The sequence below is a fragment of the Ostrea edulis genome, chromosome 7 (genome assembly GCF_947568905.1).
Source record: "Ostrea edulis chromosome 7, xbOstEdul1.1, whole genome shotgun sequence".
Lineage (NCBI taxonomy): Eukaryota > Metazoa > Mollusca > Bivalvia > Ostreida > Ostreidae > Ostrea > Ostrea edulis.
In genome coordinates, this window is record NC_079170.1 from 70,339,299 (window position 1) to 70,365,810 (window position 26,512).

At 36.0% G+C, this 26,512-nt stretch overlaps 3 protein-coding genes across 5 annotated transcripts in view; 1 reads left to right on the plus strand and 2 right to left on the minus strand.

Moving 5' to 3' along the window:
• LOC125653280 (reelin-like) overlaps positions 1-12,099 on the minus strand; it is a 57,193-nt gene extending 45,094 nt beyond the window's left edge. The window contains exons 1-8 of the mRNA XM_048882654.2: positions 12,014-12,099; positions 5,197-5,381; positions 4,170-4,398; positions 3,320-3,390; positions 2,544-2,649; positions 2,266-2,362; positions 1,058-1,109; positions 593-692 (exon numbers count right to left, since the gene is read on the minus strand). Coding sequence (XP_048738611.2) covers positions 593-692; positions 1,058-1,109; positions 2,266-2,362; positions 2,544-2,649; positions 3,320-3,390; positions 4,170-4,398; positions 5,197-5,381; positions 12,014-12,057 — 884 coding nt within the window. The 5' untranslated portion in view covers positions 12,058-12,099. The remainder of the gene's footprint in view (positions 1-592; positions 693-1,057; positions 1,110-2,265; positions 2,363-2,543; positions 2,650-3,319; positions 3,391-4,169; positions 4,399-5,196; positions 5,382-12,013) is intronic.
• Positions 5,374-11,374, plus strand: LOC125653282 (uncharacterized). Of its 2 annotated transcripts, none has more exons than XM_056145241.1 (2): positions 5,374-9,339; positions 9,468-11,374. In XM_056145241.1, exon 2 carries the CDS (start codon positions 9,502-9,504, stop codon positions 11,197-11,199), a length of 1,698 nt encoding a protein of 565 aa, XP_056001216.1. In that variant the 5' UTR covers positions 5,374-9,339; positions 9,468-9,501; the 3' UTR covers positions 11,200-11,374. The 2 variants fall into 2 exon arrangements, with proteins under 2 accessions (XP_056001216.1, XP_056001215.1); XM_056145240.1 differs by having other exon boundaries at positions 5,374-9,335.
• Positions 12,100-12,114: 15 nt separating the features above from the next.
• The window catches only part of LOC125653281 (origin recognition complex subunit 5-like), a 30,197-nt gene continuing 15,799 nt past the window's right edge, over positions 12,115-26,512 (minus strand). Inside the window, exons 10-14 of one of the 2 annotated variants that reach the window (XM_056145242.1) lie at positions 25,637-25,749; positions 23,181-23,228; positions 21,696-21,806; positions 20,846-20,958; positions 12,115-12,757 (exon numbers count right to left, since the gene is read on the minus strand). In XM_056145242.1, coding sequence (XP_056001217.1) covers positions 12,712-12,757; positions 20,846-20,958; positions 21,696-21,806; positions 23,181-23,228; positions 25,637-25,749 — 431 coding nt within the window. In that variant the 3' untranslated portion in view covers positions 12,115-12,711. Of the gene's footprint in view, positions 12,758-20,845; positions 20,959-21,695; positions 21,807-23,180; positions 23,229-25,236; positions 25,459-25,636; positions 25,750-26,512 lie in introns of those variants that run through there. The other variant, XR_008797256.1, reaches the window with a different exon arrangement.

The window sequence follows — 26,512 nt, forward strand, 5'->3', positions numbered from 1 at the left end:
ATAATGGGGGCCTGATCCCCTACTTTTTTTTTTTACAATAATCATTATTTGTCGTTTTGTAATGCAAATAAAGGATATATTGGGTGACATCCCCCCCCCCCCCCCCCCCACTTCTTATAACAATAGCATGAGCAGAGAATGGGACGAACGGAAGCTTGGAAGTTATGAATAAAAAAAACTATTGAGTGAAGTATGATCATCAATAACAAAAGCCACCCCTCCGCCCCACGCTTTAAAAAAATGAATACTAGGACATTTTAGGTAGTCACAGTAGATGACCCCAACCCCAAACTCTCCCTTACGAATTGGGATTTTGAAGATCGGGAAAATGCCTTGTTCCATTTTGTTCTTTGCTTGTCAAAATTTCTTCTTTTATTTTTGGAAAAGCCAACTTCCAATTTTTCTTCCGGGTGCCCCCTCCCCGTTTTGAAAAACGATATGTGTCTGAATATTATCTATCTAGTAACATGAACAAATTATAATTAAAATAATATATACGGTGATCACTAATTCTAGTCTAATTTGTTTTATAATGACAGGATCTGCTACTGTCTAAGAGATACAACAGACAATATGAATGTAACATTCCCACCTCAGGGAGTCGATGATCGTCCACTGTGTACAGGCCCGCAATCCGTAAGATACTGTGATGTTACGATCTCTGGTTCCCGGTACTTCACATCTACCAGCCGCTGTTCGTCAAATGTCAAATGTAGACAGATTTCATAACCATTGTGACTGATCACGTTAATAAAAGTAATCAAATACGATACATATAAGGGACATGTTAATATATTAATTAAACAGTGTATAATAGAGGTTACAGACACGCATTCGTATGTTTCATTATCTCTCGTCTGGGGAATGATAACGTAAGAAAAATATATGTTGATTGAAATTTACAAGAAGAGAATGGGTGATTAGTGGCTCTACTACGCCTTGGAGGTAACGGGAGGGTCTATATGACCTAGTATCACGCATTGTGACTTTATTTTCTTCTTGTTTTGGGTGGGTTTTTCATTGGCCATCAGAGGAAATGTAGAATGTTTAAACTTACACAAAGCAAACTGTAACACTGCAGCCGTCGTCGTGTTCATAGGAACTGTCACCTAGCAACAGAAAACAAATCTACAAGTAAGGAAATTGTATCCTACATTGTATTCAGTATTTGCATACATTAGGTCGTTATGCTATCTTTTTACCTAAACTACACATCTTTTCTTTATTCAGAATTGGGTAAAGAAGTATATGTGCTGAATACAATGAGTGATTATGATTAGAATATTTTAAAGTATTCAAATTATTAGTATCATTATTGTGTACGTAATATTCAACGTCCCTCTCGAGAAGTTTTCACCCATATGGAGACGTCACCATTCCCGATGAAGGGCTGCACAATTTAGGCCTATGCTCGGAGCTTACGACCTTTGAGCAGGGATGTATCTTTATCATGTCATAGCTGCTGTGACACGGGGCCTCGGTTTAGTATTCTGAAGGACCACCCTACAGCTGTATCTAGTCGCCTCTTACGACAAGCAAGGGGTACTGAGGATCTATTCTAACCTGGGTCCCCATCATTATCGTTAATATTATTATCATTGTTTAGGTTTTTCTGTGAGATATAGCTTATCATCATTAAAATTACTATCATTATTTATTAGATTACTATTATCTTTTGTGAGATACAGCTTAGCATTATCAAAATATTATCATTATTCAGATTTCCTCTTATTATTATTGAAATTAAAATTATAATTATTATTACTTGGGTTTTCTTTGTGAGATATAGCTTATCATTATCAAAGTTATTGCTATCATTGTTTAGATTTTATCTGTAATCTATTTTTTTTTACACCATGAAAGTGAGTAAATTTTGATATGAAGAATATGACGTCATAAAAATGACCAAAACCATAATGTGTTTAAAAGTAAAGAAAAATGCCTTATGTGAACACATGATTAAAACAAACAATATATATTAAATATATAACGCAATAGTTCAAAGTTTAATTTAGTTGTTTGACTGTGCTCGTATTCAAACTGCACACAATGTTGAAAAAGTTGCAAATGTCAGGGAACCTGAGAAACAATAGTGATGTTGTCTGTCGTTGAAGTCATAGCAACATTCACAATTAAAAGAAACAACGTACCTTTACGCAGACAGCGTTATTAATTCAATACCCGTACACCATTGGGAAGAAATTAACTTAAAAGAGAGAAAATAACTAAAAGGGGGTCTTGAATATAACTATTTGTTTAAATTACCAGTTTTCTTTCACCATACCGCCGGCATAACCAATTAGAATCGCCGTACATTATGTGACCACAATCTCGACTAACATTTCCTCCATGCGTGTCATGCCTAGAACAGAAACATAAATCAAGTCAAAAATCTTGTTTGCAGCTCTAGGATTCCTGCAATTATGTTACGACCCATCCCGATTTAAAGGCACTGTACTGTTTAATGAACACATTCAATTTGATGGTTTCAGATCAGGAAATCGATAATAACATTATCTTATTATTTCGGATGAACTTCTCACCAGATAAGTCTGCTGATGCCAGACGAGGAATCAAAATCGTCCCTCAGGATGACTCCGTCACCATGCAGGACAGCGAGGTCCGGTCGTAGTGGAGACGTGGTAGGCGCTGAATGTATAGGGTCAATTTCAATTCATTTATTCACCCAAAACCAGATCACTGGTACACGAGGTATAAACAGATATATAGATTCATAAACTAAGGTTACAGGTAAGGGTCACAAAATATACAAGTGTGTATTGAAAAAATGAATGACTGAGATAAGTAAATAAGCTTCACGCTCTATGATTAGTAAATGTGTTTGGGGTTTTCCTGGAGCGTTGAGAGACTTATACAACTCTAATGTATTCTACGTATAACCAATTTGAAAGTAAAGTTATCATGAAACTGAAATATCTTTACATAATCACAGATATGATAACCAGTAAAGATAGTCTAAAGATAAGGGGCTTTCGTTTTCGTTTTCCCGGTTCGATTCGAGCTCCAAATTCTAAGACGTTTAACATAGATAGTGACTCGTCCTCCCTCAAGCGCCCCCGCGTTAGAAGTGAAGGTCACGGGTCGTTCTGACATGACCCTATAAAAACGGAGGATCCGTGTCACGGCAGGCGTTGGCACGATAAACAACCTTCATAGCTACGGCCTGGGGCACCGAACATTTATAGGTCAAAATTTGTGTCACTTCATCAGAAGCTAGTGACGTCTCTACACGGGAACGAGAAATTCTAGAATGGGACGTAAAACAATGTACAAACAAAAGAGCGTATGACGAACGTACCTCCCTCTTCACATAACTGTAGGACGGTGGTATCTTTAAACAACAGCTGTTGGTGAATTGTTCCCGTAGCTCTGAAAGAAAACACTGCATTTTACTTCACATCGATCGCTAAATGTAGAACTCTTTCATTGTAAAAACCCTTACATCTCTCATGAAAATGGGAGAGGAACCGGATTATTCACCTTACAATTCATTACAATCAGAATAAGTATTCACGTCATCCGATTCTTCAATGTCAATGTGAGCTGATGAATTCACACACAAAATGTTTCCACGAATGCACGACATTCATATAGTTTACTAGTTGTGGCATATCATACGTATACACATGACGTTTACGTATACACATGACGTTTACGTATTACGTAGGTGATGTTGCATTTTACATTTTGAACAGTTTTGTTGTATATATATCTGTATATTTTCTGTATATATGTTACAATTTGTTTTGTCATTTGTTTACTTAATAAATGGCAACTTTTACCTTTTATCTGAAGTACGTATTGCGTAATGACATGCAGGAATAGACATATTTCGGCGGGAATTGAAACTCTTGAGAATGTGGCATTTAAAGAAGTTCTCCCTATGGTACCGGTATTTCTAAACTTATTTATAGCTGTTGTTAGAATCATTGTTGTATGTATCTACGTTCGCATTGTCAAAGTTGTATATCATATTTTCTGATTAGTGTAGTGCTTTGTCTGTGTATTGTATTGTATGCTTGGGTAGTTACACTGTCATATATTTGCTCAATAAACCTAACAAATGTGTTGTGTTTGTAATTGGCTATTAGTCAACCTGACCACCCTATCAGTTATCCATGATTTTTTTTTATTATGTGCTGTCTTACAAAAAGCTAACGCATCCTGTCCCGCTAGGTGGCGCCATCCACATAAATGTCAACTTTTGCTGTGGCTCTCTGGTTATGTAGGAATGGACGATGGAACACATCAAGTTATTCCCAGATCCACTGTTGTCATAGAGACCAAGTCCTCGCATCCTCGCTTTGACTTCTGACGTCATTGTATACAGCCCCGTCAAAAAGAACCCGTCAAAGTTTACCGATGATGTGATAGTAACTATAGATGAAGATTGAAAGTTGTGATAATGCATCTTTTTTAAATCAAAACATATTGGGTGCATATTTAAGAAACAGATTTCATGACAAGTATGCCGTTGTGAAGTGTTGAGCTTCACATTCTCAGGTTGTTTTTTTTTTTGTTTTTTTTTTTTGATAAAAATATGAAATTTGTCGCTTTATGTTTACATTCTACTTTCATAATTTCTGTTGTTAAAGTAGACGTACTCTGTGTATCAAGATTCATAAATTTCTGTTGTTAAAGTAGACGTACTCTGTGTATCAAGATTCATAAACATAGTGTTCACAACTGCATCGCGATTCATGAGGAGAGATTATCATTGTTGCAATTGGTCATCAAAAGCAAAACAAAAAAAAAAAAAAAACAAAAAACCAGGGGGCGGGGGGGGGGTGGAAATATGAATACAGTAGATATTTAAAAAACAACATTTCTATGTTTAGAAACAATAATGAAATTTGAGACAATATCTCTAAAGGAAGTAGCATGTAAACCTGAATATTTTCATTTTCACAACATATATGTAACATGGATACAATTTAAAAGCATGAGAAGACGAAAAAGGGTTGTTCTGACAGACTTAACATATACAAACAACCAACTTGTTTATGAAAAGAACATATCCATATCTGGAATAAATCTATATCTATGAAAGAAATATTTTATTCAAAGAATTGTGCTATTATTTTACAACCAACACTGAAAATTACTTTTCTTTGTAGGAGGAAATCCTTGATACAGTTCACTGACATTAACCTGCAATACCGTGATTGTACTCACCGTTGTAAAGTTTTCCTGGAACATACAGGTCTGAATCCCCTCCTATAGAAACGCTGAGGGCCACTTCTCCTCTGTCAATCCCCAATTCATTCACGTTGCCATGATAATTACACATAAAGAAAAACGGTGCCACATAGGGTTGATAGGCGAAGGTCAAATCAAAGGTCAACACTAGCGTTATCAAACTGAAACATCGTAATAGAAAACAAGAAGTAAGGTCAAATCAAAGGTCAACACTAGCGTTATCAAACTGAAACATCGTAATAGAAAACAAGAAGTAAGGTCAAATCAAAGGTCAACACTAGCGTGATCAAACTGAAACATCGTAATAAATGTTTCATACATAATAAAATATTGTTTAAATTAATGCAGATTTCAGTCCACTCAGCCTTTTACCCCAACTTTGCGTCATTTATCTAGCTTCGGTTCATTTCAGGAGTATCAAATCTAGGTCACAGTTTCAAATTCGTAACGTACATTGGGTATGGTGAAATACGAAGAACAGAATGGTAGACCATTCATATAAATATGTATCTTAATTACAAATTGAGGACTTCTTAATCCTGTTCGACTGTTTTTATTATCTAAATCATCAAATAAAAAAACTCGATACTGGGTAAGATTAGTTATTGTTAAAATGACTGTATTAATCTACCTAAGCATTTCCGTCAGAGCTATGTAAAGATGATAGATTTTGTTGTGTACAGATGTTAGATTTTGCTGTTTACAGATACTACATTTTGCTGTTGTACAGGTATTACATTTTGCTGTTGTACAGATGTTAGATTTTGCTGTGTACAGATGTTAGATTTTGCTGTGTACAGATGTTAGATTTTGCTGTGTACAGATGTTAGATTTTGCTGTGTACAGATGTTAGATTTTGCAGTGTACAGATGATAGATTTTGCTGTGTACAGATGTTAGATTTTGCTGTTGTACAGATGTTAGATTTTGCTGTTGTACAGATGTTAGATTTTGCTGTGTACATATGATAGATTTTGCTGTGTACAGATGTTAGATTTTGCTGTGTACAGATGTTAGATTTTGCAGTGTACAGATGATAGATTTTGCTGTGTACTGATGTTAGATTTTGCTGTTGTACAGATGTTAGATTTTGCTGTTGTACAGATGATAGATTTTGCTGTGTACAGATGATAGATTTTGCTGTGTACAGATGATAGATTTTGCTGTTGTACAGATGTTAGATTTTGCTGTTGTACAGATGATAGATTTTGCTGTGTACAGATGATAGATTTTGCTGTTGTACAGATGTTAGATTTTGCTGTTGTACAGATGTTAGATTTTGCTGTGTACAGATGTTACATTTTGCTATTGTACAGATGTTACATTTTGCTGTGTACGGCTTATATTTTGCAATGGTTTCGATAGTCCGATGAAGACGAAGTTTCGCATACAATTTCAGTCAAATAAAGTATACAAATCCTTTTTGTTTTCGTAAGTTCAAATGCTGCAAGAATGAATCTGCATGCGCTCCAAATGGTAAAGTCATTTTGAAAATTCTGAATTGTCATTAACTGTGTTATATAAGCTTTTATCTAAATGTTTATTTTTTCTAATTCATGATCAGGGATCTCCATCAACAATATTTTCTCGAAACTGCTTATACATACAGCTGTAGGTCATGTCGTGGAGGGGTTTAAAAGTTATTTGAAATTTAATGTCATGGGCGATCGATCTGACAGTATTAGTAAGCCATTATGAATGAACATTCCTAAAGCAGTTGTAGGTAACCTTCTAGGTAATCATAAGCGGCCAATGAGGGCTAATTTCACCCCCACCCATATTCCATAGTACCCCGATATTGCATCCTCTCATTACGAGCGTATTTGTTCCGCATTTTTACAGCACCTCTTCCATAAAATTCATGATTAAAGGAGAAGGAACGTTTAAATCACCGTACATAACGCTGGTCATTAAATGAAATAGATTTAAATCACCGAGTTAAAGTGGCGGATATTTCAATATTTATATTAGGGATTAGAATTGGACAATCACAAACTGTTGGTAGAAATAGTAGTAAATGGACAAACACTTAAATGAATACACAACTGGACAATAAGCACTATGAACACTTTGAATTGTTTAATCAAGAATAGTAAACATGTGTAGACCGGTTCAAGGTGAAAGAGATTAACTGACCAGCGTGACGTATGCAGGTCTAAATTTAGTTTAAAGGACAGTGATAAGAGCAGTGATAAAGCGAACTGAAAAAACAAAAACAAAAACAAAAAACAAAAACAAAAACAAAAACAAAATAAAAAACAAAAACAAAAACAAAAAAACAAAAACAAAATAAAAAACAAAATAAAAAACAAAAACAAAAACAAAAAACAAAATAAAAAACAAAAAAACAAAAAACAAAATAAAAAACAAAAACAAAAAACAAAAAAAAAAAACAAAAAAAAAACAAAAAACAAAAAAAAAAACAAAAAAAAAAACAAAAACAAAAACAAAACAAAACAAAAACCAAGCACCTGCTTTATGTTGTAGGCTGCTATTAACCAATATCATTTTGTAAAACAATGACTTCAGCAAATTCCTTGATGTCTGAATATGTTCATGTCAATCCAATACAGGCATATGCATAATAAATGCCAAAATATCGACACGATAATTGCATGTATATTGAGAAACACTTGTAGGGAACTGAACAAGGAGCTGAAGGCCCGGAATGCTCACATGTTGATAAACATAACATAACTTGGTGACAGTAGTAATTTCTGGAAAGATGGGTTTTCATTCAGGTGTATAGTCCAAGGAACAGGGTACACTATATGTATTTATAAACATTCTCTCACTATTGATAGAGCATGTTAATCTTAATTAGGACTGAACACGATATATATGTATTTATATACACCTGTACATTATCTCACTATATAACATATCAGTGAGAACTGAGCAAGATATATCTACATCTGTACATCATCTCACTACTAGTCGGACACGATATATTCTAATGGTCGGATATGCTAATCTTGATTAGAACTGAACACAATATAAATTGCGCAATCTACAAAGAGCAACTCTGGTGACACATATTATACTTGTCCGACTCGGTTGTTTGTTTTTTTGTACATTAATATACCATCATGTAATCTATCAATGTGTCGAATGTACTAAATGTACTGGTATACGGAGGAATTGGGCACAAGTAATCCATGCTTCTAAAATCCAAATCGCACATGTAAAACGTACGTTGTACATCTCAACAGGAAACGGAAGTCATATCCCGTTTACACCACGTGGCTTGATTTGAAATGGGCTTTGTATAATGAAATCACATGCGTAAATAGTTCAGATTCATTGAAAGAATACGCTACGTCTTTCTTAATACTGAAGTCTGCGATTTTAGAAGTTAATGATGACAAAGGTTTGTTACTTTACGAGATCATTATGTATAATTACATCAATCTAACATTTTGAAGAGAGAAAGAAAGTGAAATAATATCAGCCCACTCTTTTGAAAGTTTAACACCATGCGCAAATCCACGATTAAAACACAAACAGCAGTTTGAATGAGTTCTAAAGATTTGTCTCTGTACTACAATGTATGTGTAGTCCATCCTCAGAGAATATACACAGCAGTTTGATTTCTCCATCATCATCGTCATCACATCATCAAAACTATCTACTAGAGGCCCCCCGGTGTGTCCAAGGATCCGTGTCAACCCAACTCTTTATTTTGCATTCCTTGTGGGATTTCTGAGTTTGATCACTGTTCGTAATCTTCGTCTTTCGTGTACGGCTGATAATAAATCCATTGTCCTTATACTGTTTTAAAGCGTAGAGGACACAATAGCATACATGAACTCATTTTAAGCAAATCTCCGTTTCTGGAAGCCATATATATACACTGTACATATTGGTGGAAACTTTGTAATTATGGGGTAATTATTGATTCTGTCTCGTCCCTGTCGTATCTAACATCCTGTACGTAACTCTAAATTTAAATTTCTACTCTATCAGTGATACTTACAGGTGTCCGTAGATGTCTATCAGTGATACTTACAGGTGTCCGTAGATGTCTATCAGTGATACTTACAGGTGTCCGTAATTGTCTATCAGTGATACTTACAGGCTTCCGTAGATATACGATACTTCTTGAGCAAAACGAAAGTACGTACGTATAATTTTTTTTCCCACCACGCTTTTTCTTATCACACATACATACAATATAAACGTCTACTTTATTTCCCGTATAACCTTTACCCGTGGACTGTTTAATATCTTTCTACGTTATCATTTCAGAGCACGTGGAGTGTAGACGCCACATTGTAACACAATGACATCCAATGATCAGGACGAAGGACAGGATCCAAAACTCGGATTTGCTCAGCATTTGATCACGTGCCATCTCTGCCCCAACAAGGTAGAACTTTACTGTAGAAGTTGTGGAACAAACTTATGTGTTACCTGCGTCGGCCAGCACACACTTTCTTCTACATCGCAATCAAAACACGAAGTAATCAAATACACGTCGCAATATGAAATTGCCCCAAACGTAATGTGTGACTCCCATTCAACGAAATGCGATTTTCATTGCAGGAACTGTGAAGAGTTTCTGTGTAACAAGTGCATTGTGTCTGGAAATCATGGACTTCATGTTATTGAAGAAATTAATGATGTGCACAAAGAAAAGAAAAGTAAAATCATAAAGGATACAGACATATTGGAAAATACATTGGCCGCAGAATGTCAAAATATCATCACAGAATTTCACCAAAACCTTGAAGTTATACCGACAAACAACGAAACGCTAAAGCTTGTAATAGGTTCACAAGGTGAAAAAATTCACAGGGAGGTAGACAAAGTCATTGCCAAACGTCGACAACAAGTTGAATGGATGGAAGAAAGAGATCTTGAAAGATTACGGGCGAACATGACAGAATTCCAGGTACACTTTGAAAACATTCGACAGGAAATAGAAAACAACAAGGACCTGGTGGCATCAAATAGTAAGAAAATATTCAGTTACCAATCCAAATTGAACAAATTACGTCAATTCCCTCTAAAACTCCACATTTCCTCGCCAACCTTAAAAGAAGGCCATGTTGATATACAAGCTATTGAGAGAAGTATTGGAGAAATTTTTGAGTCGTCTGTCAACAAAACCACACGAAAACGAGGAAATGGCCCGGGCCCAATGCTACTGGCCCGAGAATCTTCCCGAGAGTTGCTCAATTCTCCTTTCGTCATTTCTACTATCAACACCAATTACAGAGACATTCGTCACATTGTTTGGTTTAAAAACAATCAAGTGTGGCTATCAGGTGACAATGAAAGCGTGTCACGTGTTGATATACAAGGCAACGTCTGCGAGAAAGTATTGTTCGAGAGCAGTATATTACCAAACGGCATTGCTGTCGACAAAGACGGCTACCTTGTATTCACCGACACAGAAAACAAGTGCGTTAAAAGGTTTAGCAATGGTAAATTAGTTACTATTGTCAGAACAGCTGGGAGACCTTATGGAATATGCTGTGCGGGAAATGGGGATATAATTGTGTCCCTTTGGAACGATTCCAACCAGTTGAAGTTGGTGCGGTACTCCGGAGGAGTCCTCACACAAGAAATCCAATACGATGAGCATGGCCAGCCTCTTTTTAAGGCCGATGCAGGCTACATAGCACTGGGTATTGCATTAAACAGAAACCGTGACATATGTGTTGCCGACTGGAACGCCAGGGCAGTGCTCCTCCTGGACCACAGCGGTAAACTCAAACAAAAATATATCAGCCAGGCCTCTAGCGCTGGGTACCCTTTCAGCCCTAGATATATTGCTACAGACAGCAAGTGTCACGTGCTTGTCACTGATTGGAGGAACAACTGGGTACATGTATTAGATGTGGATGGACAGTTACTGGCCATATCAGAAATCAGTGACCTTCGAAATCCATGGGGGATTTGTGTAGACAATCAGGACAATATGTGGTTAACCGAAACATCTGGGAGAGTAAGAATAATCAGATATTTGATCTGAGGGTGTGGTAACTATCTACAGATATAAGCAACACAATGAAACATGAAAATTACACGAGTCTTATAAAATTTCAGAAAATGTTAACAACGACTTCATCATTTATTTAAACTTTGTTTAAAATGGGTTTTGATTGCTAATTCTATTTTTAAAATAAAAACAGATTTAGATTGTTCAATTCTGTTTAAAATTGGATTGGGTTTGTTCATGATCAATATTAAAATTCATCTTGGTATTCATTGATGATGCCCTTTGATTCAGCACATTCGTTTCTGCTCACATGTAAATGTATGCATTAATACCCAACAGCAAAACAAACGTAACAATATTCGTGGACTGGGTCCTATAATGAAGGATTACACATCCTCACAAGTTTTCAAAAGGAAGTACGCCACTGATATAGAATCGTAATTATATTCTACAGTACTTTTTCAACTTCAGCTCAATAAATTGAGGGGTAACTGACAATCTGTTGGACTGATCACATATCGGAGCCCCGAGGGGTGTGTCAACTTTCTTTTTTTCTAAATGATTTTGCAGGGAAAATTGCAATATTGTGCTGAGTGATCCAAGATTTAAAATTCCTCAATCTGATCAGTTTTAACAGAACCCACAATAATATTAAGCAGTTACACGTATATTTTTATCAAACCTTTCGTAATTTGCACTGTCCTTTTTATAGGTGAGGTGAATCAATATTTTGTTCAAGGCAGTTGGATATCTATGTCAAAGACCCTTTCTTACCAGTAAGAATTGGTGAAGAAAGAAAATAAAAGCATAGAGTTTTATGAAGAAAAATAAAACGCATGCTACATACCTAATCATAATTGTCCCCATGTTTGTATATAAATCATGTCTCATTTAAACCTTTCACAATTTGCTGAAGTCAGTGACTACAAAAAAAAAAAGCGACACCACTAGATATATTACAACTGTAATTTAGTATAAACCTTTTTACGCCAATCATTACGACTTCTACAAGTGCTCGGCACTCAACATTTTCAGTGTAAATTGGGAACTATCTGTACTTTACTGAAATGAGTTCTCCGTTTCATTCGTTTTGATTTTGGATCTGTCATGCAAACTCTTTGTCATAACTGTTTAAGATTAAAAAAAAAAATAACAAGGGCCTACTTTATCTGCGTACACATAATATCAACACATTCTTATCTACAAAGTTAACAGAACACATCGCTGACAGAGTACATCAAATGTGACACTCTTCATCAAGGAATCATTTGCTACAATCAGTCACCACATACACGGCTTCAGGTTTCCTCAAATGAATGTAATGTCACTAAAGCTGACTACAAGCGCACATCTCAGATAATCCACGAATCCATTTCCTAGATGCGAGTGACATCTCAAGATATATCGTAACATTTCAATTCGTGCCATCTTCTTCACAACTGATAACAAAATATGCAAACAGATGAAGTATCAGAGGGTCCTGTCTTCTGAGATCGATACACGCCACGCCCCTTGACTCCCTGGTCAACATTCTGAAGGAATCTGTCAGACGAAGTCATACAGGTATCGAACAACATCGAAGTTCACAGTCCTGTCAAAATCAATGATAATTGATGTCAATGCATATTTGGAGTTTATGAAATATCCACCAATTCTTTGTACTGCATTTGGATTTCAATATGTATTTCAAATATGCATGTACAATGTGGTTCAAAAAATATACGTGATCAAAATTCGCTGTATATAATAACAAATACTTTTTTCTTTCAATATGTAAGAGAAATTATTTTTTAAGACCAAATTATTACAGCACACACTAATCAATTTCCCGTTGTACATGTCATTATCTGACAGATATACTTGAACTCTTAAAAAAAAAATACTGGTACGTCAATTCTGAAAAGGGGCCCATGTCCATAGTAATGGATTATCTACATTTTAAAAAATGCAACAAGGACCAAATTCTGAGTATATTGTATACTGATCTGAACGTAAAAGAAAAGGAGCTACTACTTTGAATATGGAGCATGTAAGATAGTCAGTTTTTATACATTCTAGCTTTGAAATGGGATACCCCCATGGTTAAAATCCACTATAATGGTTTTCACCACAACCATGCTTCACAATGAAAAACCAACAATGATTTCTGTCTTTTTGTGGGGTACTTTCTTCAATATCAAAGTTTTATCCAAATCTGAAATCATGTCAATCTGATTAAAACCAGATCATCAATCCGCTCCTCTATTGGACATGTCGCGTCAACGCGACATGGCCAATAGAGGAGCGGATTGAAGATCTGGTTTTAATCAGATTGAAATCATGTGTGACAATTCCTTCTATCATGCATCAGTTTGTCTGTCAGCAACTTACTTGGTCAAAGGTGAAGAACTATTAAAGGTAAATACCTCATACTCAGTTGAATGAAGGGTCAAGATGAAGTTCAATGCCATTTGTCAAGGTCAAATATACCACAACAGAACCTGAATGTGGTTGTGTATTGTTTGACTCAACAAACTTTCCACTCATATGAAGATGTCAGCAATGCCGCTGAAGAGCTGTGAAATTTTAGGCATATGCTGTGACACGGGACCTTGCGATCTTATCCAAAGGACCGACTAATTCAGTCGCCTCTGACGACAGGCAAGGGGCACTAAGGACCGATTCTAACCCGGATCCCCACGGGACGAATGTTAGGGGCACTAAGGACCAATTCTAACCCGGATCCCCACAGGACGAATGCTAGGGGTACTAAGGACCGATTCTAACCCGAATCCCCACGGGACGAGTGCTAGGGGTACTAAGGACCGATTCTAACCCGAATCCCCACGGGACGAATGCTAGGGGTACTAAGGACCGATTCTAACCCGGATCCCCACGGGACGAATGCTGTTGGTAGCATATGGTTCGGTAACATATGGTTGTCTAATTTCCTTTCCCACATATTCTGATTTTGAAGGTCTAAATGATTTTTTCTTCAAATTTTTTTTAAGCATTATATTTTTTAAACTTCTGCTATCTCATTAAAATAATTATCATTTTCATAAATCAAACACATACAGCATGCTCAGAAAACCAATCCAGAACTCTTCAAAATCATCAGGTCTTACAAGCACCTCTTTAATTACCAGTCCTACTTCATTTAATAACTTCTGTTACGTCAAAGTCTTTTTTTCTGGGTTAATAGTTTGATGTAAGTGGGTCAGTTTGTAGGCACTTGATATCGTCTCTGATCTTAATGAACTCTACCAAGAGTCTCCATCCTAAGCGTGTCTGATTTCTTAAAAGTCAGTCAAAATACGTTTTGTGACATCATGTGATGTGAAGTACTCCACATTGATGAAAACTGGCAGCTTTCCATGAGATAAAAAAAAAAAAAAACATTATTATTTGTGATCTTAGATCTATTCTATAAACCCTTAACTAGTTTAATATCAGCAAGATAAATTTCAGTCACGAGGTTGATTGGATGAAATGCTTCACATTCATAACCAATTTAAAGTAAATAAAATAAAACTGACAACTCAACTTTACGGCAAACGGAATGATTTCAGCTTCTCCATCGTCAACTCCCCATATGTATGTAGCAATATTCCATTATCACCTATTCCCGTGGGGATTCGGGTTAGAATAGGTCCTCAGTACCCCTTGCTTGTCGAAAGAGGCGACCAAATGGGGCGGTCCTTCGGATGAGACCGCAAAAACCGAGGCCCCAAGTCACAGCAGGTTTGGCACGATAAAGATCCTTCCCTGCTCAAAGGCCGTAAGCGCCGAGAATAGGCCTAAATTTCGCAGCCCTTCACCGGCAATGGTAACGTCTTCATATGAGTGAAAGATTCTCGAGAGAGACGTTAAACATTTAATCAATCAATCAACCATTATCACCTGCATATGGTGTTTATATCTTTCAACTGATTCGATACGCAAGAGCTTGTTCTGCGTATGGTCAGTTTTTAAATCGAGGCAAGCTACTGACAAACAAGTTGATGGTACAGGGGTCTCAACAGTTTCGATTGAAGTCAACATTGCGTAAATTATATGGTCGTCATAACGATCTAGTTCGTCAAAACTATCTATCATTGGGTCAAATGCTGTCTGAGTGTTTCATGCCGATTGTTAGGTCGTTCTTGACACACTGATTTTGACTACGGATGACTCAGTTTACCTGATCAGGATATATGGCTCACGGCGGGTGTGACCGGTCGACAGAGGATGTTTACTCCTCCTAGGCACCTGATCCCACCTCTGGTTTGTCCAGGGGTCCGTGTTTGCCCAACACTCTATTTTGCATTGCTTATAGGAGTTACACCTTTCATATCACTGTGACCTTGAACTTTAACCAATTGACCAGAAATTGATAAGTCTCTTTCTAGCAAGCTGGTAGTTGTACACAAAATATGACAATTTTGTCTGTAACACTACTTTTAAACGATACTTCATTACATACTGCTGTGACAGAGCAGGACTGGTTGATAGAGAGAAGAATGATAGAGAGAAGGATGCACGACTGGTTGATAGAGAGAAGGATGCAGACTGGTTGATAGAGAAAAGGATGAACGGACTGGTTGATAGAAGGATAGATGCAGTAATTACAGCACTCTCCCCACATCTTTCAACACAAAACCTTAAAACTATACATGTCAAACTGTAAGCCAATCTTCAAAACATGCTACACTTGAAAATAAGCAATCAATTTCTTGTCACTTGAGAAATTTTCTTCTCAGAATTCTGACATGAAAGTAGGTCAATCTAAGGTTTCTGTAATACACCGAGGGCCTGGATTAACTCTACTACATACTTGTACATATCAATCAGGGGAATGACCAGCTACTGCATGTCATATCAAGATAACATCATAATTATTTTGCATTACTTGAATTTACTTAACACTTTATGTATTTTGAAACTATCTGTAGATAATTGCTATGTGTTGAGTTCATAAATACAAATGACTTTTCATTACTATTTGTATGTAAAATTTCACTGGTCCAGCATTTCAAAACTTTGTGTTGATGTTTACTTCGGCTGTGAGTATTTTTCCCTTAGAATTCTTAAGCAAAAATTCAACATCGCAGGCAGGCTTTTTATAAACTTAGGAGTACCTCAGCAGGTAGAGTCGTACAAATACAGAGTGAGGAAATCTATCGACAAGAGGCCTACAGCCCACAATGCTTACCCGAGTTATCGAAAAGAGGCCTACAGCCCACAATGCTTACCCGAGTAATCGACAAGAGGCCTACAGCCCACAATGCTTACCCGAGTCATCGAAAAGAGGCCTACAGCCCACAATGCTCACCCGAGTCATCGAAAAGAGGCCTATAGCCCACATCTCTCACCCAAGTCATCGACAAGATGCCTACAGCCCACATCGCTCACCCAACTCACCTTGGCCCTGCTGTTATTTACCTTTTGCTATTTTAAAAAGACTTTTCAATTCTAATTTACATGGAAAATTTTGACCCCATATTGTGACCCAAAACTTAGTCACAAAGTCAAAAATCATGGTATGAAATATAAGATTGGTTGTATATTGTTTAACGTCACTCTCGAGAATTTTTCACTCACATGGAGACATCACCACTGCCAGTGAAGGGCTGCAAAATTCAGGGCTATGCTCAGCATTTGCAGCCCTTGAATTAGGAGAGGGACCTTTATTGTGCCACGCCTGCTGTGACAAGGACCTTGGTTTTTGTGGTTTCATACGAAGGACCACCCCATGTAATCACCCCTTAAGACAAGCAAGGGGTACTGAAGACCTATTGTAACCCAGATCCCCATGTGAACTAAATGTAAGGTCTTACCATAAGGAATCTATATCAAAAGTATGAAATCAATCTTAAACAGTTTAGGAAGTATTGCCTAGGTTAACTTATCTTAAAAGTAGATCGAAATCTAAGGTCAATGTTACAAGGTCAAGATTTTTTGTACCAAAATGATGGTCTTGTCAAAAGGAATGCCTAGATATATCACTGGCCATTCAAAGGTTATGAACAGGGTTAAAGTTTCGGTTAAATTTTTGAAAGGACCAATTCAAGGTAACAAAACAAAAGACCTGTATGGGAGAACAAGTTCTGTCCTAAATCCACATACTAAAGGCATCCCTATGTGTGAGAAACAACTTATTGTATTTGTTTGGTCTCAAGTCATAAACTAGAATGAATATGAATGAATTTTTAATAAGGATAAAACGAAATCTGGTCCAATATGATTTTTTTCTCTTGCCCTGCATTGATCAAACTATAAGGTCAAAGTGCAAGGTCAAACATCTTGGCATCTGAATGAAATTCTTGCCATAAGGAATCTATATATAAAGTATGAAATCACTCCAGGGGATATTGTCTAGATTAGGTTTTCTTCAATAGTAGATCATACTCCAAGGTCAAGATCACAAGTTTAAAAACTTCATATCGATAAAAGGTCTTGTCACAAGAAATGCACTATGAAATAGGAGAGCCCTATCACTCAACATTAAAATATGATTTTAGTGAATGTATCTGGGTCAAACTTTTAAGTCATGATCACAAGGTCTTGCATCACAGTATGGTATGTAAGTTCTTGCCATTAGGAATCTATATACAAAATCTGAAAACCTTACCTTAAATGTTTCAGGAAATATCTTATTGCTTAAGTTAGGTTTTCTTAAAAAGTAGGTCAAACTCCCAGAACAAGGTCACAAGGTTAGAAACTGGTACAAACAGGAAGTCTTGTCCTGAGAGCCAGTATCACTCAACATTCAAAAGTTATGAGCAAGGTTAAAGTTCTGGACATACAGACAGTCCGGACAAAAACAAAATACCCCCCTCTCCAACTTCAGTCACATAGGTAACAAAAACTTTGATTCATACAACTTAGGAATACCAACGATTTGATATTATTCAGTGTGTCCTTGTTACTCTTGAGAGAATTTGTTTTAAACAATTTCCTGCATATTTCCACTTTGATCTTCTTTTGCAGCAGCATTCTACCTCGAGGCACCTCAATTGAACAAACTTGAATTTGCACTACCTAAAGATGCTTGCAGATTAATGTGACTAATCATGGCCCTGCTTTTACTTTTTAAAGATGTTTGCATAATCCAATATAAAACTTGGATCTCATATTGTGGTCCCATCTGACCACACCAGGGATGTTTGGGGGGGGGGGGGGGGGGGGGGGAGGGGGGGGGTGCTTGTTCATGATTTGAATCTGAATTACCTGTTCGTGCTTGTATGACTGTTCATTGCTGTTGTTGAGATGAAGAGTTTTATAAATATCTCCCTATGTATGTATATTTTCATGTAAAGGTTTGATCCCCTATAGAGTCCTGGGGTCATGACCTGAACAAACTTCTATCTGTACTATCTGGGGATGCTTGCTTATATCAATTGGAGTAATTGTGGCCCTGCTGTTATCAAAATGACCCGAACAAACTTGAATCTTCATTACTTGTAGTTGCTTACATATTTAAAATATGACTTATCACGGCCCTGTTGTTCTTGAGATTTTTAAAGATTTCCCCAATTACATGTATATCCCTATGTAAAACTTTGATCCCCTATTGTGGCACTACCTTACCCTAAAAGGGGAGGGGGGGGGGGTGATTTGAATAAACTTCAATCCATGCTGTGTCAGGAAGCTTTAATGTAGATTTCAACTTTTCTGACCCTATGGTTCTTGAGAAGATACCCTACCCTATTTTGCCTTTTCTTGATTATCTCCCCTTTGAAGGGGACATGGTTCTTCATTTGAACAAACTTGAATCCCCCTAATCCTAGAATGATTTGTATCAAGTTTGACTAAAATTGGTTCAGTAGTCCCGGGGAAGAAGATGAAAATGTGAAAAGCTTACAGACACACAGATGACATAAGTGGATGACTGACAAAATGTTATCAGAAAAACTCACTTGAGCTCTCGGCCCAGGTGAGCTAAAATCCATTTAATTTGAAAGTTTCCTCTTGTTGCAAAAGTGCACTCAAGACTGTCAAAATCTGTTGCAAACAGTGCACTTCACAAGTTAAATTGACAAAATAAATTTATAAGAGTACTGAGGGAAGATAGATTAGTTTAAAACTTTTGGCTACAATAGACCTTTAGTGCCTTTAATATTTTGGTTAAAGAAAAATTACTTGTTTTCCATAGGCACACACGCAATAAAATGGCGACTTACTGAATAAAATCTACAATCCTGCCAAATGGTAACAAGCAGGATTTATAATCAAATACTTATAACTGATAGATGTACATGTAACAAGTGTATTTGGAAATTAATGAAGATGTAAGAAATTCTATTTTTGTTTTTGTGATGTAATGATACTACAAGTAACAGCTATGATCACGTTCAGTTGTCTTTTTCCTTACATGGAATTTATAAATTTCCCCTCTTCATCTATAAAGAAGCTATTGAGTTTTTTATTAGTGATGAGAAAATGAAAACTATTCGTAAATGATTATGTTATGATTTGATACAAATGCCTGAATAAACATCGCAATTAAAACAATGGATTTCCTGTTATTGACATTTTACAATCAGATATTTACTTAAACTTCATTCAATATGTTAGAAATAAGGATCTTAACTTATAGAAAGACAAAATCAGTGTAATCTTTATCCATCCTTTTTATTTCCTGACTGGTAAAGACTTTTCAATGACTTCAGTCATGAATTGCTTAATTCAGTTTTCTTTTGATAACTTTAGATCACTACAGAATATTATCAATTACACTGTATGAAACAAATTCTCATTGATCATGCACGTACATGTAACTCAACTAATTGATTCTGAATCATGATTGGTCATTGTTTTATCACTACTACAGGTATCTATTCTAAAGTATTTTATCTTAAGATCCCATGGGGATCTGGGTTAGAATAGATCCTCTGTACCCCTTGCATGTCGTAAGAGCCGACTAAATGAGGTGGTCCTTCAGATGAGACCGCAAAAACTAAGGCCCCTTGTCACAGCAGGTGTGGCACAATAAAGATCCCTCCCTGCTCAAAGGCCGTAAGCGCCGAATATAGGCCTAAATTTTGCAGCCCTTCACCGGCAATAGTGATGTCTTCATATGAGTGAAAGATTCTCGATAGGGGCATTAAACAATATACAATCAATTTTATCTTTTAGAATATTTAGCTTTCTTATTTGCTCCAGTATTTTCTCACATTATCACCAGTGTGAGATCGACTTTACCCATGTGAGACAGCCATGTGAGATTTTTCTGTCTCACACTGCTGCGACGTCATTTGATTGTGACGTCATATATTTTCTATGATTTACGTTACACGGTGAAGATTTACGTTACACGGTGAAGCAAAAATATTTTGCATTATTATCTTTAAATTTTAATGTATATAGCTTTCTGTTGGACAACCTTGGGTTTTTGAGTTTACACTTACAGTGTAAACCATTTTCGGGTACGCTCTTTCTGCCTATCTAATTAGTTTTTGCATCGAAGTTCAAGTGAGGATTTTGATAATTTAGAATTTTCTCAAAGCTCCTAAATTTATGCACTAAACTGTAGGTAAAATGTGAGAAAAATAATCCTTCATTATTAACTCGTGTGGGGTAGGGAAATTCCACCTCTGAAACAAGATTCGCTGTCTAGGACTCGGCAAAGCCTCGTCCTAGACTGCGAATCTTGTCCCCTCGGTGGAATTTCCCTATCCCACACTCGTACTAATGAAGGATTCTATTAGTAACAGACCTGGCAACAGATTTGATGAAATCGAAGGAGACAAGACATTTATACTTTGGTACGTCTATCTGATCATTGCCTGCTACCTGGGCCAACAGATGGACCGACACTAAAGAAGTAATCTGTAATAGAAATAAATCACATGTGTAAGAAATAAATCACATGTAACAGAAATAAATCACATGTCATATAGAAATAAATCACATGTAACAGAAATAAATCACATGTCATATAGAAATAAATCACATGTAACAGAAATACATGTAAATCACATTATGTAATAAAAATAAAGAATTAAATCACAATCATGTACCAGAAACAAATCACATGAAATAGAAATAAATCACATGTCATATAGAAATAAATCACATGTCACAGAAATAAATCACATGTGATAGAAATAAATCACTTGTAATAAAAAAAAAAATCACATGTAATAGAAATAATCACATGTATATATATATATATATAAAAAAATCACATGTAATAGAAATAAATAACATGTATCAGAAATAAATCACATGATTGTAATAAAAATAAATCACATGTAAAACTTATCATAAATTTATCCTTCATGAACAAGAAAAATTAAACTCTACCATGAAAATATGCTCTTCTATGGCAATTTTCATTTCAACACAAAAGACAATGAAGAGTAAAAATTTCAATTCATGACGAATTAATTTTACACGATCTTTTGTTAGAATTTTGTCTTATTATCAATTGTTTACTAGTCTATAAATCAACATTACAAGCATTTGTAAATAATGAAAGAGTATTGACATTTTTCTCATACAACTTGCCCTTAGAGCTAATTGCATCTAACGCTATTGTCAAGAGCTTCTCTCTTCTCATTCACCTGCATGAAGATGTTGGCTGTGGGTGCCACTTTTCCCTCCACAATTGCATAAAACACGGCCATTAGTCGGTCCAGAGGAAATGGCTTAGGACCCAATACATGGTTGTTTGTCTGAAATTGCAAGTTTTTCAAGTCAATCGTTTCATCTTCACATTTTGTTTTTTTTAAATTAGCACTACAAAGACAATTATTTCCGCATCTTCACAGTTTGTTTCCTCTAAATCAGCATTACAGAGACATAATTTCGCATCATCATCACATATTGTTTTTGTTTTCTTAAATCAGCATTACAAAAACATAGCCTAATTATTTCCACATCATCTTGACAAGAGAGTAATTCCAGACTGAATCTTAAAACGCATTTGCAAATACTTCCTTTGTACCCCTTCATTAAACTTCCAATGTCCGTCTCTTCTGAGGCAGAAGATCATTAAATATGGGTTTTCTATAAACAACATCAATTCCTTTCAACAAAATCTTTTCCCTAAAACTGTTTAGTACATACATGAATAACAAAGATCATTTTTATCCCGTTCTGACTGATTCCCATTTCATGCTTTTATATATACTGTGTGCCGAAATTAATTTTGGGTGGAGTAAGAGATTTCAACAGATCAGACAAAAAGCACTTCAGATGCTAGGGACACACTTGTATGGCTGACTTCGATGGACTGTATAGTGAACTAATTCTATCAGACTTCTCAGCCCCCAACAAAGATCTTATCAATTTGAATAAACACTGAATGAAGAAAGAGTAACTACTTCCCTTTGTTATGGAGTGAACAGAGTTTAATCTCTTCATACACTAGACAAAATTTCTAAGGCCTTTCTCTCTACTTCTGTATGGGAACAGTCTCGGTCATCTTGAGGCAATATTACAAATGTTGATAGCATTTAATTTACTATCTGGGTAATATCAGCTTTAAATAGTATCATTAGCCACAAGAAACATTCACATTTCCATTGTTTTCACCTTTGATATCTCTACAAATTGTTTTGCTAGCCCTTTTCTCATGAACGTGTTGTGAACAATGTGTGTATACAGATAAATATTGTATCTCTATTCCAACCGCTGGGAACTCTGACAAAAATGAAAGTAAAGAGTAAAATATAAGAAATGATAAACTTCCTTTTCTAAAATACATGAGGGTACGAACTATGACGCTTCATGTCAGTATACTCCACAATGGCATACTTCACATTGGCGTACTTCACAATGGCATACTTCACATTGGCGTACTTCACAATGGTGTACTTCACAATGGTGTACTTCACAATGGCATACTTCACAATGGCGTATTTCACAATGGCATACAGTACTTCACAATGGCGTACTTCACATTGTACTTCACAATGGCATACTTCACAATGGCGTACTTCACATTGTACTTCACAATGGCATACTTCAAGCTGTGTTCCAATTCTTTATTAAATAAAACTTGCTTTACAACTTAAACGAGACAAAGAACTCCAATCAATACTTACCCTCTCCTGCTTCCTGACAACCTTAGGTTTCTTTTTTTTGTCCGAATGCTATAAAAATGAATGCAAATCTTGAATTAAAATGAACTGAAGACTGAAGGAAGTTTTCATCATGAAATCTGTCTGCTATGTGTCATTTGTAAACCTTTCAGATTTATTTTTTATTTTTACTTATTACCAAGAACCATTGGGCTTCTTTCAAACACAATTCTAAGGAATAACTACCAATGAAAATGGGGTGACAAAAATAAATAAGAAATGTCCCCGATAATGGCCAATTCCAAAGTTGGCCAAGGTCACAACGACAAATATCTTGGTACCAGTAGAAAGATCCTGTCACAAAAAATGTTCAATACATGTGAAATATATATCTTCGATCTCGGGGGCATAAAAAAATCCTCACAATATTGACTGTACCAGAGTCATACACTGTACTTATACATTCCCAGGACCACGGCGATGCTAAAATAGAGCTCAAATGTTTTACAAAGAAATGTATTGAGAGAAACCTTAAAAAAATATTCTTAGGAACCACAACAATACTAATCTTAAAATTAATAAACAAGCGTCCTCATGAAGTAAAAAAAATCCATGCAGGGGTTTAAAATCTTTCCAAATTGAAAAACTGTCCCAAAAGTGGCCTTTTCATTTACATGTACATTTGTATAATGTGTCACATTTCTGTACATTAGATATTTTGTAAGTGTTAATGCTATTTTGATGGTATCAGGACAACTCGCCCTCAAGACAACTTGCCCCCTCTTTGGGACAACTCGCCCCCTCTCTTGAGATAACTCGCCCCTTCATATCATACATGTTTACAATTATTATTTTTGGTCTAAATCCAAGAGGTGTATTAGCAAAAATTCATAAATTTCTTATAGATAGTATATACATCACAGACAAAAAAAGACATGTTCACATAAACACCGAACTTCGTGTCTTTTTATGCTAGATGAAATATTTTAGTGAAAATCCGGTGTGTGGGTTCAGTAAATTCATCATCACCTTTATGTACACGTGAAATATATTTCAGCGAAAGCAAGTAAGCGTTTGGTAGGGAGAGTATTACATGTAGCTTGGTCTACAGCTGACATGGTATAATTATTATCTATAATCTGCGTCTGTTGTTCAATCTAATTGTTTGATTTTCCCCAAGCTGTTATCAATTTACTTCAAACATTAAGGTACTCATCATCAGAGTACTTTTCACTTTGAAATTGCTGCATGAAAAGAATCAGTTAAGCAAAGTCGTTATAAAATTTCTAAAATGGGAACTTTATGATTTTTCAACGGGAATTAGTTGAGAAACGCATGAAAAGATAATTACATGTATCAGAATATTCATGCTTCACTTTTACACTTAAGTACATGTATACTGTATCGATAAGACACACACAGACCTCCCAACCTCCCAAAAAAATTCTCGGTATTAGAGACATCTAATCAATTACCTGAAGATCAGTAAATATAATTTTTTCTGAAATGCAATAATTAAATCTGTGTATAATTCTATTAGAATTTACCAATCGTGTTAAAGTATGAAATAAAAACATGTATCTTTATAGGGTTAAAAGTGAAAATGTTTGTACAATTACACACACACACACACACACACACACACAATGAAAATAAAATGTGATAATATATATTTATGTGTATTATTGGGGGTGAGTTGTCTCAAGAGAAGGGGCAAGTTGTCCTGGGAGAGGGCGAGTTGTCCTGAGAGGAGGCGAGTTGTCTTGAGGGCGAATTGTCTTGAGGGCAAGTTGTCCTGAGAGGGGGCGAGTTGTCCTGAGAAGGGACGAGTTGTCCTGAGAGGGGGTGAGTTGTCTTGGGGGCAAGTTGTGTAAATATTCAAATTTACACATGGGGATAGTAGAAATGCTGAAGAACTGGTAAAACAACTGATAGATGCAATAAAATAAAATCCTTTTGAAGTATACTAGAATAATTGCAGGGCAAGTGGTTTATTTTATTGCCTTGGGGTTGACACTATCATTGTAACCTGATAAGTACATGTACATGTACAAATGCCAAAACCTTTGGAACTTCCTACCATGGATACATGTACATCCAGCAATTAATTGGGGGCGAGTTGTCTTGAGGGCGGGTTGTCTTGGGGGCGAGTTGTCCTGAGGGGGCAAGTTGTCTTGGGGGTGAGTTGTCTTGAGGGCGAGTTGTCTTGAGGACGAGTTGTCTTGGGGGTGAGTTGTCTTGAGGATGAGTTGTCTTGGGGGCGAGTTGACTTGGGGGCGAGTTGTCTTGGGGGCGAGTTGTCCTGCATTCATTTTGACATGTTGTACACACATTTTATCAATTCAAAGAAATTTGAAGGCATCCAATTTCTTATGGCAAATAATAGCTAAAACTTCTCTTTAGGATTTTACTGCTTACATTCAGAATATAAAATACACACAGAACAGTCTGAGAACATGTAGCTATGAGATGGAGCCCACCTTTGAGAAGAACTTTTTGTCGGATCTAGCAGGGTTATAGGAGGCTAGATAGGCAGCTATCAGCAGGTACTTGGAATAATAAGGCAGTTCTACATGAGTCCTGGAGCTAAGCCCTTAAATAAAACATAATATTATATTATAACAAAAAGTGAAAACATTCATTGAGGAATTAATATCGGGTTTTCCCCCCAAACAAATTGAATCCGAACGAATATTTAACAAACACGATTCGTAAAAATGAGTTACAGCAAAATATATACTGTATAGCTGATTTTTTCCACAGGTCTAAAATTTGGCGATTTGCTGGCTCAAAGATATGCTAATAATTTTAGCAGAATAAATTTTGGCAGATAAGGAAGATCGAGGTATCTCTCTTGCAAATACTGAAGTCACAATTTGGGTATTTATTTCATAATTTGGGGAGTGATATCTCAGACGTTTTGCCGAAGACCCTCAGACTTTGAGATACAGATATTTTTGATTACTGTACGTCTTTTTTTTTTCTTTGAAAGATAATCTTTTAAAATTAATATTTTGTGTTTTGGCTAGGAAACACACGTTTCAACCCCATTCACTGACATATTCATATTTACACATGGAGATATTAAAAATGCTGAAGAACTGATAGATGCAATAAAATAAAATCCTTTTGACGTATACTAGAATAATTGTGGGCAGGTGGTTTATTTTCTTGCCTTGGGGTTAACACTATCATTGTAACCTGATAAATACATGTACATGTACAAATGCCAAAACCTTTGGAACTTCCTACCATGGATACATGTACATCCAGCAATTATAAAAACAAAATAAATAAACAAAACCTGGCTTTTTTTTTTTAAATTCACAGTTTTGAAATGCTTAAAAAAAATTTGT

Bases quoted from the DNA above. Each gene is read 5' to 3' on its own strand.
- LOC125653282 (XM_056145241.1), top strand. From the start codon at position 9,502: ATGACATCCAATGATCAGGACGAAGGACAGGATCCAAAACTCGGATTT.